The 18,586-nt window shown below is 37.7% G+C and overlaps 4 protein-coding genes across 7 annotated transcripts; 2 read left to right on the top strand and 2 right to left on the bottom strand.

Annotated features, from left to right (window-relative positions):
* Positions 1 to 354: 354 nt before the first annotated feature.
* On the bottom strand, positions 355 to 7,205 carry LOC132186163 (Pentatricopeptide repeat (PPR) superfamily protein). Of its 4 annotated transcripts, none has more exons than XM_059600001.2 (4): positions 4,705 to 7,205; positions 3,032 to 3,189; positions 1,664 to 1,750; positions 355 to 1,034 (listed from the first exon to the last, which is right to left on the bottom strand). In XM_059600001.2, exon 1 carries the CDS (start codon positions 7,142 to 7,144, stop codon positions 4,796 to 4,798), a length of 2,349 nt encoding a protein of 782 aa, XP_059455984.2. In that variant the 5' UTR covers positions 7,145 to 7,205; the 3' UTR covers positions 355 to 1,034; positions 1,664 to 1,750; positions 3,032 to 3,189; positions 4,705 to 4,795. The 4 variants fall into 4 exon arrangements, with proteins under 4 accessions (XP_059455984.2, XP_059455986.2, XP_059455983.2 ...); XM_059600003.2 differs by having other exon boundaries at positions 3,032 to 3,194; XM_059600000.2 differs by lacking the exon at positions 3,032 to 3,189.
* Positions 7,206 to 7,262: 57 nt separating this feature from the next.
* LOC132186164 (uncharacterized) lies at positions 7,263 to 9,384 on the top strand. Its single transcript, XM_059600004.2, has 3 exons — positions 7,263 to 7,521; positions 7,920 to 8,271; positions 9,109 to 9,384. The coding sequence occupies exons 1-3, from the start codon at positions 7,352 to 7,354 to the stop codon at positions 9,172 to 9,174; spliced, it is 588 nt and encodes a 195-aa protein (XP_059455987.1). The 5' UTR covers positions 7,263 to 7,351; the 3' UTR covers positions 9,175 to 9,384.
* A 1,477-nt stretch (positions 9,385 to 10,861) lies between these two features.
* On the top strand, positions 10,862 to 13,564 carry LOC132186165 (small ribosomal subunit protein uS12). Its single transcript, XM_059600005.2, has 4 exons — positions 10,862 to 10,978; positions 12,399 to 12,554; positions 12,657 to 12,783; positions 13,146 to 13,564. The coding sequence occupies exons 1-4, from the start codon at positions 10,974 to 10,976 to the stop codon at positions 13,284 to 13,286; spliced, it is 429 nt and encodes a 142-aa protein (XP_059455988.1). The 5' UTR covers positions 10,862 to 10,973; the 3' UTR covers positions 13,287 to 13,564.
* Positions 13,565 to 14,253: 689 nt separating this feature from the next.
* On the bottom strand, positions 14,254 to 18,204 carry LOC148585082 (uncharacterized). The gene is made up of 9 exons (XM_088517409.1): positions 18,165 to 18,204; positions 17,343 to 17,516; positions 17,069 to 17,230; positions 16,726 to 16,983; positions 16,581 to 16,615; positions 16,399 to 16,491; positions 15,891 to 16,080; positions 15,196 to 15,794; positions 14,254 to 15,068 (listed from the first exon to the last, which is right to left on the bottom strand). The coding sequence occupies exons 1-9, from the start codon at positions 18,202 to 18,204 to the stop codon at positions 14,553 to 14,555; spliced, it is 2,067 nt and encodes a 688-aa protein (XP_088373535.1). The 3' UTR covers positions 14,254 to 14,552.
* Positions 18,205 to 18,586: the final 382 nt, after the last annotated feature.

An 18,586-nucleotide genomic window follows, 5' to 3' on the forward strand; every position in this document is an offset into this window, starting at 1 on the left:
CGAAACATTTTTACCCTCCCAAACCCCAAAAGATAAAGTGTATGTTTGTGTATCACTTAACAAGTATACAAATAATTTATTTTTGCCACTTGTCTTAAAAGCAGGTGAAACTAGCTCGGCCTCTTAAATCACCTCCCTTGAAAAGGTTCAATATTGTGATTGAAATACTTCTAGACAACTATTTCTGAAAACTTCCATGTATATAAGTAGTTGAGCCAAAAGTACTTTATATTTTGCATTTTATTTTAATATTTGTTTTATTATAAGTGACACATGTCATAATATAATTAGTGTTGACATAACATTTGACAGTTTCCATAAAAAATTTGGACAAAAGTTGAGTGCAACGACCTATTTGCCCCTTTTCATACCATGAGAAATTCCCAACTTCTTTTTATATGATAAGAAGCTAATTGCAAATCGATACAACTGCAAAGATTGATTTTGCAATTATCCCAACTATTAATTACATGTTTCTCTTATTACTCATACTATGTCAATTCAAGCCCAGCCCAAATACTTTAACCTTTTGAATTCTTCCAGCAGAGATGGTTCTTTTCTTATATTGTTATTGAAAATTTGAAATCTCCTCTTCATTGTGCCAAGCATAGTAACCTGAACATTGTGCAGAAGTTTCTCCTGTGTCAATATCTAGCAACAAAGGTTCCCATTTTTTGGAACTAGCCCCATTCTTGGCTAGACAGTCATCATCATTTGCCCTCTCACCAAGCAATCAACATTGCATGACATGTCTCATCTTGAACAGGTATAGAATCCTCTCCATTTCGAATTCAAATGAAATGGAAATGAGCTATTTTATAGTCAGAATTTAATGTTATTATATCTAACAGTTGTATCTGATGCCAAGTGATAATTATGTTGGCACATCATTTAAATTTACACTGTTAGATGCAATAATATTAAATCCTGACCATGAAATGGCTTCTCTCTATTTCAAGTGAAATCTTGAACGAACATCAAATCATCCAATCAGCTCCTTTTCACATTGAGCCATATCCTTTTGTTGAGTGAACCTGAAACATATATAAGCTGTCAACTTAACTACACCAATATATCTCTAAATCATCTTAATACCATTTTGTATTTAAATTTCCACTCACAACCAGCCAAGAATCCTCAAGCCCAAAAATTGACCAGCACAAAGCTACGAAACTGAAACTAAATAGCTCAGAACTTTCTTAGAAGGAAAATGCATAGATTACTCTAGAAACTGATAAAAGAAGAAGAGAGATCTCCTTGCAATCTTCAGATCATTATAACACCTTCCCTGAAGCTCACATTGCCTACCCACTGCAACCCACGTCCCAACCATAAACAAGCACTTCCTTGCACCCCAACTGTATGGATCATCCCATCCAGGTACGGTGGATTCCCTTTAACTAAAATAACAGGTCTCACTATCAAAGACCTCTCAATACATGGAAAGTAATTCATAGAGGCAATAGTGTAAACAAGGCTTCCATTTTCTATTAGCTATGAAACACATGGGCCCAAAAGTACTTCCCCCTGAATTTGAAATTTTATCTGTGGCTTAGAGAAGAAAACGAACTACATAAAGTAATTCTTTTAATAAAGAATAAAAGGAGAAATGACTTTTTTTTTTTTTAATAAGTAATAAAGAATAAAAGGAGAAATAACTCACTTGGCATCATCATCGTATACCAGCAACACCTCTTCTTGCGGTTCCATTGCCTTCCAATCATGTGTCAAACAATATAGAAATCATTTCCTGCAACCCATCATCTTCTCAAGGTCATTGATAGGTCCAATACATATTTGCCACTTCTTACATACAAACAAAATCTGAATATAAATACTTTCACAAAATGTATCAAATACTACTTGCATTCTCCATATTCTTCTAGATTAGAGGATACATCAACATATTATTGGAGCTTATCCAAGAAGCACAAGTGTATTTTTTTTGTTTTGTTTTTGGTGGGTCCAATGGCTAGGCTACACAATGGGAGTGGCCCTCCTTTCTCTTAACCCTGAGCATGTCGAATAGATCAGACAGGGTAGGGTTCTTCTACAAACCAATCAAGCTGAAATTGATTATTTTTCCTATACTGTTCGAACTATCTATTGGATATTCGTAGACGAAGAAGAACCTTTACTTAACTTGTCGTTATGTTCTATCCATAATTTTTTTTTAAAAAGAGGTAAAGAATGACAAACTTTTTCATTCTTTTTCCTATTAAATCAAAACAAAAATGGACAATTCTATAAGGTTGAGTAATAATTCAATTAATTTTTTATATTGAGATAATTGATATGCTTAGTGTGTGACTCGACCTGAATCCCTGATATCAATGGGATTTGATCCCCTTTCTCATACAACTACAAGAGACTTTATCAACTAAGCTATCTGACACCAACAAAAGAATTAGTATCTTATATGTATCAACAGATAAATTATTTGATACATCAATTTGGATTTTGCAGTTTTTTCTTCTGCAGTACCCTAATGTGACATTAGTGTAAAAGGAGTTCAAGAATTAGTTTTCTTTTTATAAGGTTAAAATTATTTATTTTGGCTTTTTGACTCAATATTGTAGGGTGGATCTCAAAAGATATGAAAGATCTCCCTGCAAACCATACATATGATTTTCAACGAATACGGCTTTCTGCAGACTTCTGACCCTTGCTCTTTGCAGTGCCTTCAACTTGAAACAAATTATAGTTACTGATTTATTAACTTGTCTTTTGATATTAGCCATCCCAGTATAACCTCTCTTCCATAATACAGGAACATTCAAGCAATAACCCTTAGACTTTTCAGGTTTACGAAATTAAAATTTTACTTCTTTACCAGCACAAGTGTGATAATGTATAACTTACTCATCTCACCAAAGGGTACAATCATATAAAGAGGACATACAAGAAACGCCTAACCAAAAAAAGGAAAAAAGAAAAGAAAAAAGAGTCATGGAAACTAGAAATATGGAAACAATCATAGGCAGCCATCCAATGGAAAAAAGGAGTTAAAGAAGAAGGCCTTAAACTCTACCACCGTCCTCTCTCTGTCTTCAAAGTCTAGTCATTTCTTTTTCTCCAAATACACCACATCAAGCATAACAGAATCATCTTCCAGACACCTTCACTTTGAGGGCTGCCAAACTTCCCTCTCCAACAAGCAAAGAGATCTCCCTCTCGACAAGGCATGACCTACACTAAACCAAACATGCCGAAGATAGAGTTCCATGATGCACTAGATAACACGCAATGAAGTAAAAGATGGTCAACGATTTCTCCACTTTTCTTACACAAACAATACCAATCAACCACAATGATATAATGCTTCCTTAAGCTATTCAAAGCAAGGACCTTACCTAAAGCGGCCAACCAAGCGAGGAAAGCCACTCTCAGAGGGATCTTACTCCACCAAATACACCTCCAAGGGACAGGGGTGTTATCATTGGGAATTAAGACATTATAGAATGAGCTAACCTCAAACTACCCTGTCTTGGAGGTGATCCAATAAAGCTTATCTACACCATCCTGTCTCAATTTAATGGAGTACAGCTGATCAAAAAAACAAAGTAAAGAATTCCAACTCTCAATCATGCGTTGCTCTAGCAAAATTAAAGTTTCATTAGGGAGAGCCATTGGAGAACTGAAAATAATCTGCCATAGAAGCATTCCTAAGGCAGGCAAAGCCAAACAACTCCGGATACGCTCCCTTAAGGGGCAGTACCCCACACCATACGTCCTGCCAAAAACTAACTTTGGAGTCGTCCCCCACTTCAAATCTAGTAAAACTAGGAAACTCCTCACAACCACTCCTAAAGAATTTCTCACCCCATACAACTTACTAGCTCCATCAGAGCACCACCCACCCACCCCACTGCATACCATATTTAAGGTTCATTATACTTATCACAAAAATATTTAAGGTCCACTACCAATCTACACATGCTCTCTCTCTCTCTCTCTCTCTCTCTCTCTCATAAGCATACACTATAACCATTTCTCCAGAAGAACTCAGTTGAAATGAACAAATTTTGGACCCCCAAAAAACCGGAGAACACACCTTGGACCAACTTACCAAGTAACATTTGACCTCTTTGCCCATACCTTGCCACTGGAAATCTCGTTGTAATTTTCTCAATTTGGGTGGCTATGCTCACAGGGAGGGAAAACTAAGACATAAAGGAGGTAAGTAAATTAGACAATGTGCTCTTGATCAAGGTAATGCTACTCCTTTTAGACAAGTAGAACAGCTTCCAATTCCAATTCAGATAAGACAAGATTAAGTGGAAGTACATACTAAAATTATTTAACATTTTTCAGAGTATCAGAAAACTAATTTTCATATTCCAGTTCAGATGTCTGCATTTGTACATATTCGACCCACACACTTTAAGTATATATTATATGTATGCATTTTTTTTTTTACAAGTAAAATAATTCATTAAAAGCACAAGGGGTGCAACCAAGTACATAATAAGTATACACTAGAAGAACACCCATCAAATTGAAAACGAGAAAAGAGTGCACAAAAATCTAAAACTACTGATTACAAAATAGGTACAATTGAGCGCTTAAAGCAGTATTTGGAAAGGGGGGAAAAGTCACAGCCCTAACTATAGGGAAAAAATGGAATAAGTTATGCAACCATTTATCAGATGATGACAATGCATTAACATTCCTTCCTCAGTTCCAAGTGGGAAAAAAAAAAACCTGAAATCCGCCCCAATCATGTGCAAAGCAATTGAAAACATGTTGATGAGACCGCCACCATTGATGTTGCCCATAACAGCTGAAGGGCTCACTACAGTCGGGCAGCCTTTGATGTGCTCTTTCTCCTCTTGATCAGCCCATCCATCAAATGAAAAAAGGCTGATTTATGAACAGTGACACCTTTCTGAGTCAATTCTTCATAAATGCGCATTGCATCCTTGTATTTCCCTTCAGAACACAGCTCACTGATCTGTTCGGAATAAGCAATAGAAGAATCAGATTCCTCCAGAGTTTCATGAGTTACAACGTCTTGCCCCTTGCCCATTTGTGAGGACTGATCAGGTAGTTTTCCAATTTCAGCCCATTTTGACATGAACTCCTCTGCTTCCTCAATCCTACCAGCTTCAGTAAGTGCACCAAGAATGGAATTATACGTATACTGGTCAGGCCCTAATTTCCTCTCTTCCATTTCATTGAGAAGATCAAAAGCATCCCCAAGTCTCCCTTCTTTGCATAGGCATGATATCAATGTGTTGTAAGTAACTGCATCAATGGCTTTCGCTTTTGAAATCCATGTGTTGAAAAGCTTAAGAGCCTTTTCTAGCATACCCTCTCTACAAAGCCCACGAAGAAGAATATTACATGTAAACACATCTGGCTTAAATGAATTCTCAACCATTTTGTTGTGGAACTGAAATGCTTTCTCAATGTCTCCCTCCCGGCAGTAACCATGTATGATTGTGTTGTATGTAATTTCATCTGGGACAAACCCATTCCCTAAAAGCTCATTCAACTTCTCTATTGCTTGATCAGTTTTTTCAGATTGGCATAGCCCTCCGATTATAATGTTATAGGTGACAATACTGGGAAGGATCTCTTTCTTCTTCATTGCATCCCAAACCTCGAAGGCCTTTTCTGGCTTTCCATCCTTAAAGTATCCCATCATCAAAGTTCCATAGCTTACCTCATCAAGAATATAACCACGCTTACTAGCATTAGTAAGCAATTTATATGCTTCGTCAAGCTTCTTCTCCCCACAAAGTGTGTGTAGAATGGTATTAAGGGTAACACTATCCATCTTCAAGCCTTTCCTACCCATCTCATCCATCATTCCAAATGCTCTCTCCATGTTCCCTGCTTTACAATACCCATTTATCAAAGTATTGTAGGTAACACAATCGGGAGAAAACCCACTTTCTTCCATCTTCTGAACAGCATCACTTGCTTCATCCATTTTACCTTCCTTACAAAACCACTTAATCTTTATATTGTGAGTAACTGTATTCGGCTTCACTCCTCTCTTACCCATTTCCTCAATCAACTTATACGCATCCAAACTTCCCTGCCGCCCGGAACACCCATCAATCAACGTGTTATAAGTGACCACATCCGGCAACAACTTCAAATTCTCCATCTCATCTCTCAGCCTCAAAGCTTCTTCAACCCTACCCTCATTACAGAACCCCCAAATCAACATATTGTAAGTCCAAACATCCGGCAACATGTTATCCCGCGTCATCAACTCCATCACCTTTGCCGCCTCCTTCAACCATCCCAATTTACAGTACCCACAAACCAATATATTATATGTGTTCCGATTCGGTAACAACCCACTTTTCTTCATATCCATCAACAAATCCCTCGCCTCATTCAACCTCCCCTTCTTACAAAACGCGTCCAATATCGTATTATAACTCACATTATCCGGCGAACAACCAAACTCATCCATCTTGCCCACCAACTCCAAAGCCTCCTTAAACTTATTCTCCAAACAGTACCCATATATCAAAATATTAAAACTATTGGTATTCAATTTGACACCTAGCCCAACTGCATCCTGAAAGATGTCCTTACACAACGATATGGAGTACGAAGACGGGTGTCTTACCAGGGCATTGAGGAGAGTGTTGCAAGTGAGCAAATTCGGAGGAAGTCGCAGCCCCTTCATCTTCTTGAAAATCTGCGCGGCGAGGTGGGGTTGCTTCCGCTGAACGTAGGCGCCAATGGAAGTGTCGAGAAGCGCTCGGGAGGGCCTGGGGAGCATGCGAGTAGGATGAAGGATGAGGCGGTGGAGCTGGTGTTGGCGATCGGAGGCGATGAAGGAGACGAGGAGGGACTTGGCGTCGGAGAACTTGTTGTGCGCGAAGAGGGATGGGAGGATGAAGAGGATGGTGTGAGGGGAGTCAGCGAGGGAAGGAGAGTGGGACTGGAGGAACTTGAAGAAGGAGAGGAGAGTGTTGGGGCGTGAGGCTAGGGTTTTGGAGGAGAGGAGGGAGTGGAGTATGGGTTGGGTCAGCTGGGGAACGTAGGGCGTCAAGGAATCGAGTTGGGTGTTCGACGAGGTCAGGATTTTGATTAGGGTTTGGAGGAGTTGGGGTTGGCTTGGCTGTGAGGTTAGGTTGTTCATGGCGTCTCCCACTGTGATATAGGGCTTTGGCATTTGTGTAGGCTTTCTCAGAGAAGAAGAAGAAGAAGAAAAGAAAATAAACGACGCCGTTTATCTCATTACCTAAACGGTGCGTTTCGTCGTGTAATAAAGAGGTCTGTAGATGATGGAATCGAATAACTTGTGGTTACGTTGCGTTGGCGGTGGTATTTGGTTCTCTCTGTCTCTCTTTCGCCTTAGCAGACTGGAGTTGCGGGGGAAATGGGAGGCTCAGGAGACTCAAAGCCGGCGCCAGAGGTGGTAGAGCTGAAGCCGATCGAAGCGACTCCGGCGAGCTTCCAGGAGTACGGTCAAGTCATCGAGCCTCACCCTGACAGCACCGAGTTCGGACCCCAAGATGCACAACTAGACCTCAGCCGTGGCATTCCCAGGTATAATAACACTGGTCTAAATACGTGGATTGTACAGTTTAGGATTCTATAGATTTCCTTCAATAATTTTAGGATAGAAATATTAAAATCTTAATCATTATTTTGATTAAGATTAAAATCAAATTGTTACTATGTGATTTTCTGTGAAGAGTTCAAAGGTTAAATCGAATATTTATCGATCAATCTTAGAAATTTTGGATCAATGATTAGGCTTTTAATAATTAGTATTGTTGATGTACGGAACCAACATTGGCTTCAAGTCACCTGCAAAACAAGCAGAAGACGTCAGAAGCCCGTCGACCTCGGAGTCCCGACGCCCTAGTCAATAAAAGGTGAGAGTAAGAGCCTTTTTGATTGAGAGGAGTTTGTGATGATCGTGTATATATTCATTTGAACAGGTTTTACATTATGCAACTTGAAAACCGACCACTGAAGTTCTCTACAATCACACATCACGCAAGTGTGACCCAATGCCTCGGTTCGGTCGGCGGTCATGTTTGGTATCTCGGAGTTGCTAAGCCGTCCATTGTTGACGACAGTGAAGAAGTGAAGGAGGGTGAGAAGAGTGGGAGGAACATTGTGCGGTCTCGTTGTGGCCATTTCTATGTGCCTCCTGCTGTTGAGGGTGTCCGAGTTTTCAGAGTCGCAGGTTTCAAATTCCTTAAGCTGAATCGAGGGACTTGGCATGCGGGGCCGCTGTTCAACGCTGACGCCATGGGTTTCTACAATCTAGAATTGAGCAACACCAATGTGAGCCTCTTCTGTTTCTCTCTCTTTCATGGCATTTTGGTGCATTTTGTGTTAAATCACTCCTCCCCTTTCAATTGGTGAAGCGAAACTTAATATGTAAAATATGGATTGAGATCCCTTAAAATTCATTATCGGCTCTCCCCTTAAAAGAGATTCCTTTTATTTCTGAGAACATTACAAAAAAAATAGCATTCTCTGATGAGCCTTTTCCAAATCCATCCTAATACTCTTAAATCCTTATGAAATTGCCAATTCATAAAAAAAAACAAATGGAAAAAAACCCAATAAATCGTAAACAAACAAACTAATAAGGAAAATAAATAAATAAATAAACCTAATTTTTGATGTGACATTTTTCCCACGTCAGAAAAAATTCTGACATGGGAGTTCTCACACGTCAGAAAAAATTTTGACGTGGCATATCTACCATGTCAGAAAAGTTTCTGACGCAGTAATTCTCCCACGTCAGAAAATTTTTTGATGTGGCATATCTACCACGTCAGAAAATTCTAACGTGGTGAAATTTACCACGTCAGAAAAATTTTACCACGTTTTACCCATTAACACATCATGAAAATTATTTTATTGACACCTATGCTTCTGACAATCAACACACGTCAGAAAATTTTTTCTGATGTGTCGGACACCATAAAACGTTAGAAAATTACAGTCAAGAAAAAATTGTTTTTTTGTAGTGGAAGGGGGTTTCATCATCTAAAAGGGCCTTCATCTGTACTCTTTTTCTGCATATTTAGACATGGAAAATGTGTATATTTGCATGCAAGTATCGTCCAACTCTGGGGGATATATTTGTAACATGTTTTTCCTCTGTACTAGGTGGTTGATCACACGACACACAGCTTCATCCGTGAAAACGGAGTGGTATTTTCCATCAATGACTAGTGTCTGTGTCTGCTTCTGTTTCAGCATCTGCTGCTGCTGCCCTTACTGCAGATTATATGTGTAATTATGCTCTTTTCTGACAAATTAACTCTTTATAGCTTCAAGTGAAGCCCATCAGCTGATGATAAAAGCAAACTCGGTTTTGAGCTTTGGAAATTAATTAAACTTCAGCAAACTTGAGAGCATCACTACTTGTTTGCCACACTTCTTTGTAAAAGGATAAAGTTTCTGAAGAATTTTATTCAAACTAATTAGTCTATTATATTGATACATGTTCTTAAATACTTAATTTTTACATGAATTTTACTAGAGAAAAATACAATTACACAAATTTACAATAAGCTCCTTGGAGTATAAAAATTTGTTGATAGCTGGTAAGTAATAAAAAAACAAATAGATCCTTACTTCTAAATTTCATCCAATTTAAAAAAAAAAAACCATCAAATGCCAGCGCCGCATCAACACTAATCATATAGTATGTGTCATCTGCAATAAAAATATCAACATTTTAAAACTAGAATAAATAAATAAAAAATGAAGGGGGTGGCTTTGCACAAATGGGAGGTGTCAGGTGACTGATCAATTAGCTCCATGATTCAAATCATGTGAGTAGCCAAACTACTTTCATGGGCCTTTGGGTGGTTTGACCATTCCTTTTAAGTTTTCTATTTTTTATTTTTAGTCAAAAAAAAGGTAGCTCGGCCACTTTTTTTATATTTTTTTAAAAAAATTAAATTATAATATTTTTTGATGTAAATGACACATAGGGTTGGGCATCAGTTCCGAAAAGTCATTATCGGTCAGTTAACCGAAATTGTCGGTTAAATCAGTTAATTCACCAATAGCATTTTGATAAGAAAGTATTTCAAAAATTTTGGTTAATCAGTTAACCGAGAGCCTTTTTAATTTGGCCAATGATATTTTTAAATGAGCCAAAAATTGGTTGTTTTGGAGGCCTAAAATGCTTTTTTTTGCTGGCTAACAAGTCAGTAATAACTTATTTAACATTTTTTTTGGGCTAAAATCAATCTTGGGAGCCCAAATAACAATTTTTCTACAAGCGTGGAGCTTTAACGAAGAGAGCTTTAACGAGTATAACACTTTTCTAACATATATTTTAAGTGAAAAGTTCTTCTTGTTCTTGTGGTTTTAAATGTTCACAAATTTGTTACAAGCTTTAATGAAGGCCCACTATGAATTTTTTATACCGACGTCGGTTCGATTAACCGATAAAAATAATTTTATACCGATTAATCGAACCAAACCAACATTAATATAAAAAATTCATACCGATTTTCGAACCACAAAAGTTGGTTGATGGTTAATTTCGATTCTGTCGTCGTTGGTAGGCAGCCGGTAATCAGTAGACGGTTAATCTGCCCACCCCTAAATTGATACATATCACAATGTGTTTTTTTTTTTTTTTTTTTAACAACAGTATGATTGTGTATTGTTGACACTTGACATAACATTTGACGTTTTCGTCAAAATTTGAAAAAAATAAAAATAAAACTATTTGCTATTATTGCCTCTCACGGCGAGTTCTCATCAAATTTTCATAAGACGAGGAGCTTATTTGAAAAACAAAATAAAGATAAGAAAAAGATAGGGACAGATCGGTAATAATGTTTCAAAGACGCTACCACTGAAATAACATTAAAATGGACCTATATATACAAACGCATATTATAAATAGCGCACCACCATAGCTAGGGTTAGGGTTTTACAAGCCGGCGCTTCCTATCTGCTTCAGCTCCTGATCCCCTTGCTACAGTCGAGGACCCTCTTACTCAGCCACCATGGGGTAAATTTTTTTTTTGTTTCTTTCACAAATATTCCTGCCGAATTTTCTCGAGAGCCAATCACCGATATCTTTGTCTGATTTTAGCAGTGTTTTTTGTTTTTGCTCATTTTTGGTTGTAGATATTCATAAATTTAAATCTGGTGTATAATTTTTTTTATTATTCGCGTTCTAAGCAACTGGAAGTTGCTTGAAAATATTTTTTGTACTTTTTATCTATATTTTTATTAAGCTTGAACGTCTGTTTGCTCTGAAAACTTAGGATAGAAAGGATAGTGGAAGTTCTAGGGCGAACCAGGTGATCTTGTTAGGTTTCTTTGATACAGTACGTTTGATGGGGTTAAGATTATTCACAGATGACTTTTGAGGTATTCTGGTTTTGTGGGTTAATCCATGAAAGTTCGCATAAAACTGACGGACATGGTTTAATATTAATGGATCTGGCATAACTACAAAATTGCATCCTTTTCAGTTGTTAGTCATGGGACCTCTATGGTTTTTATGTTTTAGATCCATATTTTTTTTAAAAAAATAAATTTTGAATGATTCTATCGGGCCTGCATTAAGTTAGATACCCATTACTTAAATAGTCGTTGAAATGCTTTATTCAGTAAGAGGTTCTGCTTGTGAGCATAATGTTGTAAGCCTGCCTGGCCTTGAGACAGTAACATCAGTAACCTAGGATGGAATTTTGAAGGAAAAGGAAATGAAAGCAGAATTCGTTCGGATCCTCTCACTTGTTCAATATGTGCTAGTTGAAATGCTTTATTCGGCAAGAGAAACATGTTTAATGGAGTTCAGTAATTTGAAGTTTGTTTGGAGCAATTGAAATTAATGACTAAGCATAAGACATAAAGGGTTCTAAAATTATGTCCCCAAGGAAGTGCGAAAGTAACATGTGGAGTCTAGCCATTAACAAATAATTCATGATGCACTAGATGGTGCTATGCATTTGAAGTATGTGGAAAGTGTTGAGATTTGAAGATACTTTTCATGGACTATAGCAACTTCTAGTTTAAAGGTGATGGTCTAAGTGTTGAACTCTGATACTTTTCATGGACTATAGAAACCTCTAGTTTAAAGGTGTTGGTGTAAGTCTTGAATTCTGATTCTTTTCATGGACTATAGCAACTTCTAGTTTAAAGGTGTTAACTGTAAGCGTTGAATTCTGCCATAAAGATTTTTTTATTAGGATGATCAGCAAGCATGATTATATTTCCATACATATATGGACTAAGCATGATAATTTTGGCCTATTAAAAAATGTAAGCTTAAATAGGATAGCAGACATCATTACAGGCTTCAGCTTGCCGCAACTTCTGTTTGGGATTTGCTTAACTGCTGCTCCTATATTAGTTTTAATAGTTTTTTTTTCAACATTTTAAATCATCAATGAATTTATGAAAATGTGAGTGTTGTGCAGGAAGACACGTGGAATGGGAGCTGGTCGTAAGCTCAAGTCCCACCGCAGAAGGCAGAGGTGGGCTGACAAGTCATATAAGAAGTCTCACCTGGGAAATGAGTGGAAAAAACCATTTGCTGGATCATCTCATGCTAAGGGCATTGTTCTAGAAAAGATGTAAGATTACTTCTATTGCCTTCCTCTTATTTTATGAAATATTTTCTGTGGATTAAATCAACTTACCAATGGGACTAACAATTTCATGATTGGCGAATGCAGTGGCATTGAGGCTAAACAGCCAAACTCTGCTATCAGAAAATGTGCTCGTGTTCAGCTGATCAAAAATGGAAAAAAGATCGCTGCTTTTGTTCCTAATGATGGTTGCTTAAACTACATTGAGGAGAATGTAAGTTCGAACGAAAACTCCTAGTATCACCCCTCATATTTTTCAAACTTTGGCATAGAAGAAATAAGCATGTGCCTCAGCAATAATCGAATAAACCCCCACCCCCAAACGAGTCCTTCAAATTCGCTAATTTTCCATTGTGGAAACTAACCCTTAAAAGAATTTGGGGAAAGTGAAGAAATCATACAAGTGTCCGCTCTAGAAGTTTGTGAGGCCATTTTTCTATTTGACACCTAGGACTTTGCAGAGACATACGGGTCGAGGGTATCAGAAAATGTTTTTCCTGCAAAAATTAATAATTGCGTCAGACTTTTTCTTTTCTGTACACTTGGACTTGAAAAATGCCGGCGTGTTTGGTGCAGGACGAGGTTTTGATTGCAGGATTTGGACGAAAGGGGCATGCTGTGGGAGATATCCCTGGAGTTAGATTCAAGGTTGTGAAGGTATCTGGTGTTTCTCTGCTCGCTCTCTTTAAGGAGAAAAAGGAAAAGCCAAGGTCCTAGGCTTATTATCAGGGAGCTCATCCTTTGCCTGTCTTTTAACCCCACCCCACGCCCAACATGCCCGTTGTTTTGTTTTATTTCATTTTTTAGCTGAGGATGCTATTTATTTAGATGATACTTGTAGCAACAATTCAGTTAGAGCAAACTTTGTAAGTGAATTTTTATTTGATACTTTAGAACCTGGTTTTGTTTGTCCTAAAAAAACAAAATTTTGGAAATTGAGGGTGTTGGGTGTTGATCATTTTCTCATTTATCGAGGAATTTTTTCATGGTTCTAAGTTTGGTATACTTGGGATACTTTGTCATCTAGTGTTTTCTTAATATTGCATTATCATGATATATTGTGGCTTTTCTGGCCAAAAGAAATGATGGCTTGTTTGTTAATGTGCTTTAGTGAGTGTTCTTTGTTTTTTGATTGAAAAAAGTGTTTTGACGTGACATAGACAAAAATAGTCATTTTTGGAGCGTTTTGTGGTTTGGGTTGAGTGTTAGCATGGCCCTTATGCCCAATTCCTGATGCGGCCAACCTATGCACCCTTTCGAGTGCACAATTGCCTATTCGAATTGCACCGTAAATTATGGTCCAAAGTAGTTTGTTGCTACGGTAATATTGCCAGGTCCAATTTCTCTTATGGTTTTTATATCACTCAATGCTATGGACAAGGAAGAGAAACCAAGTTTACTTTCTTTGATGCAATCCCTCCTAAAATTGCAGCAAGGCTGTAGGAAATATTACGCGTAGCCTGTAAATCGTGTCAAAATCATCAGCTTCTGTGGTCTATATATTCCCAAAATAAACTTGTTATACTATACAAGCATGATTATTGTATTTAGATGACTCCGACACTAAGAACAATAATATTCTAAGAGATCAAATAATACCCCAAGAGTAGGAGAAAGTGATAGATGTAGTTGGAAATTTAATAGAATTATTCCACACAACAGAGGGAAAGGGGGATTGCTTATTTATAAAAATTCGGGGACAGAAAACATTGCAACAGCAAACGTCTTTGATTACAGCTTTTGAGGACTCAAAATGCCTATGACTCGAGTAGTACTGTTGTCAAAAATATGAGCTCTCCTGCAGAGGGAAAATTGATTCCTTCTTGATTCTGTTGGCAACTCAAATAATCCACTTGTATGGCAAATGGAGTCCTTGACAGCCAAGGAGAGCTTGAGCTATGCGCAACCTGAGCAACAGAGAGAAGTTAGAAGGAACGGTCCCCATGCTGATGCATAGCTTTGAGAGTTAATGGTGCTCAGTAGCTAGTAAGCGGCCCCTTTTCCATCACTGCTAAGATCAAGAACTCCAATATTTCTACGTAAACTTTCGACTTGTTTTTCGACACCATATAAATTTTCCTTGTCATCTTCATGAAGTATGTGAAAATTCATTTCAGGAGATTTTATGCTGACATTTTCATGCTTTCTTGAAGAATGCTTTTTGGCCTTTAGGCAGCCCTGATCCCCACACTCTCTGCCCATTTTGCTCATATTTCCTTTGCCTTCTGCCTTTGATTTAGATACTTCTAGGAAATCATTTTCTGCTTTATCAAACTGCACAGGAGATGAATGCCTGATGAGTAAAGCAGGACTTGAGACTCTTATTTGCGGAGTACCAATCTTCATATTCTTAGGCCTCTTTAATGTTCTGGGAGGTTGAAGCTTGCCATATTCTTTTCTGTTCACAGCTCCAATACCGGTTCCACTTTTAGACAAAGTACTTCGTACACCTGAATGAAACTGTGGACTTCGATTTATCATTGGCATCGTTGGATTTTCCTGGCAATTAATAACAAAAAGAAGAATAAAAAACACAAAAAAAGCATATATCTTAAATTGCACTAGTTGAAAGTGAAACTCAAAATGATATCTACTGTAACTAGAACAAAAATAAGCAAATACTAACCGTATCAAAGAATCCAATCTTTGGTGATGGTCTTCTAAGACTTGAAGGCTTAATAGTTCTTGAAACATCTGGGGGAACAGAGCTACTTTCTTCAAAAAATTTGTTGACATACTGAATTGGGGAACTTGTTTCCTGGCTTTTGTATTCAAAACAGGGTTCATCCTGTTGATGGGTTTCCATGGTGGTATAAAAACTTGCCTTGGTGTTATTTGATTCTTGATTCACAGAAGTTGGCGATGATTCGAAGGAGCATCCATCCATGGAGCTAGCAGGTGGTGTACAAGAGGAAGACTTTGACATGGATAACAAAGAAGGGTGATTAGAATCTCCCAGCTCATGTTTTTTAGTTGTTGTATATTTTGTTGGAGGAGTTCTAAAGGTTGAGCCAGTGGCAACCAAATTCGCATGCCTGGTACCAGTTGCTCTCGAAGAGGTAAAAGGAGATTTACCAGAGGTATCAGCTGCAGAACCACAGAACCTGCTGTATGAGGAAGAAGAAATTGTGGATTCATTTGTGGATTGTGGAGATGGAATAGAACTACGGATACTACTTGATGATACACCCAGACAAGGTTTTTTTGACCCACTCAAAAAGTTCCCTGTAAGAAGTACATGAACTTCAAATTTCAGATCAAAGCTAATTAGAAAGTCATTCAGAGTTGAGCAATCAATCTGATATTACTAGTAATCCTCACCAGATGTGGCTTCCAAATTTTGAGTTTCCAATTTGACATGGTTTGTACCCAAAGAAGCGCTTTTGGTTGGAGCTGTTGGAATTCGGCTAGCCCGCTTTGATATCTTTGGGGGCTTTAGACATGATGGAAGATGCAGCTCTCCACTTCTAGCAGCATGCTTTGGATTGAATTCTCCAGCTCCAGCACCATGCTTTAATTAATTAATTGAAGTCAGTTCAATCACATTTTAAAAGATTTGATCTCATGAGTAATACCAGCATGTATGTGTATGCATCATCCAAGGCAAGGGGTCATCACCTATAGACCGGCGGAACCACGTAGCCCTAGATTATATGTTTTTATGAAATAAACCCTAGTTCCACCTCTTAAATGGCTGGCTGCTGCAAAAACTTACCGCTAATTTCAGCTATTGCCTGTTTCAATCTAAGCAGCTTGGATAATGCATAGGTGAGTTGTATGCAACCGTATGAAAAAAGCAATCAATTCAATCTGCTCAACTACTACATACCTGAGCTTGTGGGGGAACAGCAGCCTCACTAGTGACCCTCTCTAATCCATTTCTGGTGACACTTTTCCCTCTGGAAGTTGGCATGGGTTTCTTCTGAAATATCAAATACAATAAACTCCATCTGAAAGATATGTTATCATCATAAAAAGAATAATGATACAATTTGCATGACAAGCACTTGCCCGAACTTGAGAGGAAGCATCCAGTTTTTGTGACGCTGAAAAGAATCAGTAGCACATGCATAAGTTTACACTTGCCAAATGGGCAGTAAAAGCTTCTTGTGAAACTCCTAGTAAACACATTGACAGAAATGGGAAGTTTACTTACAGCGGGCGTTTTTCATGCGTCTTCCTCCTTGCAAATTAGAACTTGAAGTTGTTATGTCAGATAGAGTTGATCTATGTGCAGATGCTCTTATATCTTCAAACAGATCAATCTCAAGGCTTGTTAAAGCAGAACCATCACTGTCTACTGTAGAGTTTGATTCAACCGACCTCCAAAGTTGTTCAACCCCAGTAAGTGTTCGTGATTCAAACTTCTTAAATCCTTTGTTTATCATCGACAACTCCTCAGGTTCCAGAACTCCTAATCATTGAAAAACATGTACAATGAGATAATATTGACACAGAAGGCACCTCTGTAATAATGGTTTCTTACCCACAAAGTCTACCTGCACTAGTGAAAAAGGCACTATCCCAAGCTAAACTTTGGCGTGGATCACATTTCACCATTCCACTTGTCCTCTCTGCTTTCAGGGACTCAGAAGGCACAAGTGAATTTCCCACATCTCTTAAGTTAAGAGTTTGGAACAACTCTTCTGGATCCAAAACTCCTGAGACAATTCAAAACTACCGATTTGAGCGGTAATGGATGTATTGGGAATTGGGTGCTCTTCATAAATAGCAATTACAGAACCAGTTTCTTTTTCAGAAAAATTATCATACCTGGACTAGTGAAAAAGGCACTATCCCAAGCCAAACTCTTGCGTATATTAAACTTGGGCTTTGGTTTCAAAGACTCCTGATCCCTTTTCCCATGTACGTTTGCTGCACTTTCCATGTCCTTTCCGGCCCCAAACACCTTTAAACCATCAACCTTCTGTCTAGTATCCCGAACTGCTGCAAGTTTTTCGAGTTCAAGCAAAAATTGGTTTCAGCGCCAATAGAAATATAGAAGGAAGAATCAAGGAAAAGTTTAATACGTTAATCCCGGTGGGTTTGAACCCAATTCTTTTATCAAGCACTTGAAAAACAATTTGAAGTCTAACAATCTTTCAGTCATGAATCATGATCACCCATATTGCCGGAGCCTGGCTTTCATTGGCCCAATTATGTTTCTACTCGATGTGGGATTCTCAACCACACGTGGAAAACACTATCAAAATCATTTCAGCAAACAGATCCTCATGCAATTACAATTATCAGAAGAAAAAAAAAAGAAATATAATGCAATTCACCAATATAAATCCATTTTTCCAACATGATCAATTATATATATATATATACAGAACCACGGGTTTCTTTCAGCGATTCTTGGTGCTCTTCATTCAAAAGTTCAACGCTACATTTGTCAAATGTTAAATCAAGAAATGCATTTGATAGACGAACTGTGATGACAAAAAAAAAAAAAACTACCACAAGTATCGAACTAATGATTGGTTGCCGAGAAAAATGGCAACTAATCATTTGAACGATAAAAGTTTTCATTTCCCAAGAAAGAAAAGAAAGAATCAGATTCTTTAGTACGATTGTGTGTGTAAGAGAGACCTGAGAATTTAAGTCCTTCATAATCGTTTTCAAACGCCATAGCAAATGGTCCGAGCTCTCCTCTACTTCAAGATTCTTCTATGCTTGAAAATTCTCTATTGAGAGAGAGAGAGAGAGAGAGAGAGAGAGAGAGAGAAATAGGTGTGGGTGAAGAGGGAAATTTTCAAACTTTTAGGAAAAGCAAATTTGTAGTCTTTTAATTAATTATTACTTACTAACTCAAGATTCTCTCTGTAATTTTTACAGTATTTATTACGTGAATTATTTAAAAGCTTTATCTATTATTATATTTTGGATTAAATAGGTAAAACAAAAAAAAAAATCACATTTTAAAAAGTTAATGAATTTGATTTTTGGAATTCTAAGTTTGTAAGATTAGTCTTCGGTCCATTTGTCGTTAGACCCGTTTGTCATCTGCATTA

The sequence above is a fragment of the Corylus avellana genome, chromosome 6, assembly GCF_965113065.1.
Source record: "Corylus avellana chromosome 6, dhCorAvel1.hap1.2, whole genome shotgun sequence".
Lineage (NCBI taxonomy): Eukaryota > Viridiplantae > Streptophyta > Magnoliopsida > Fagales > Betulaceae > Corylus > Corylus avellana.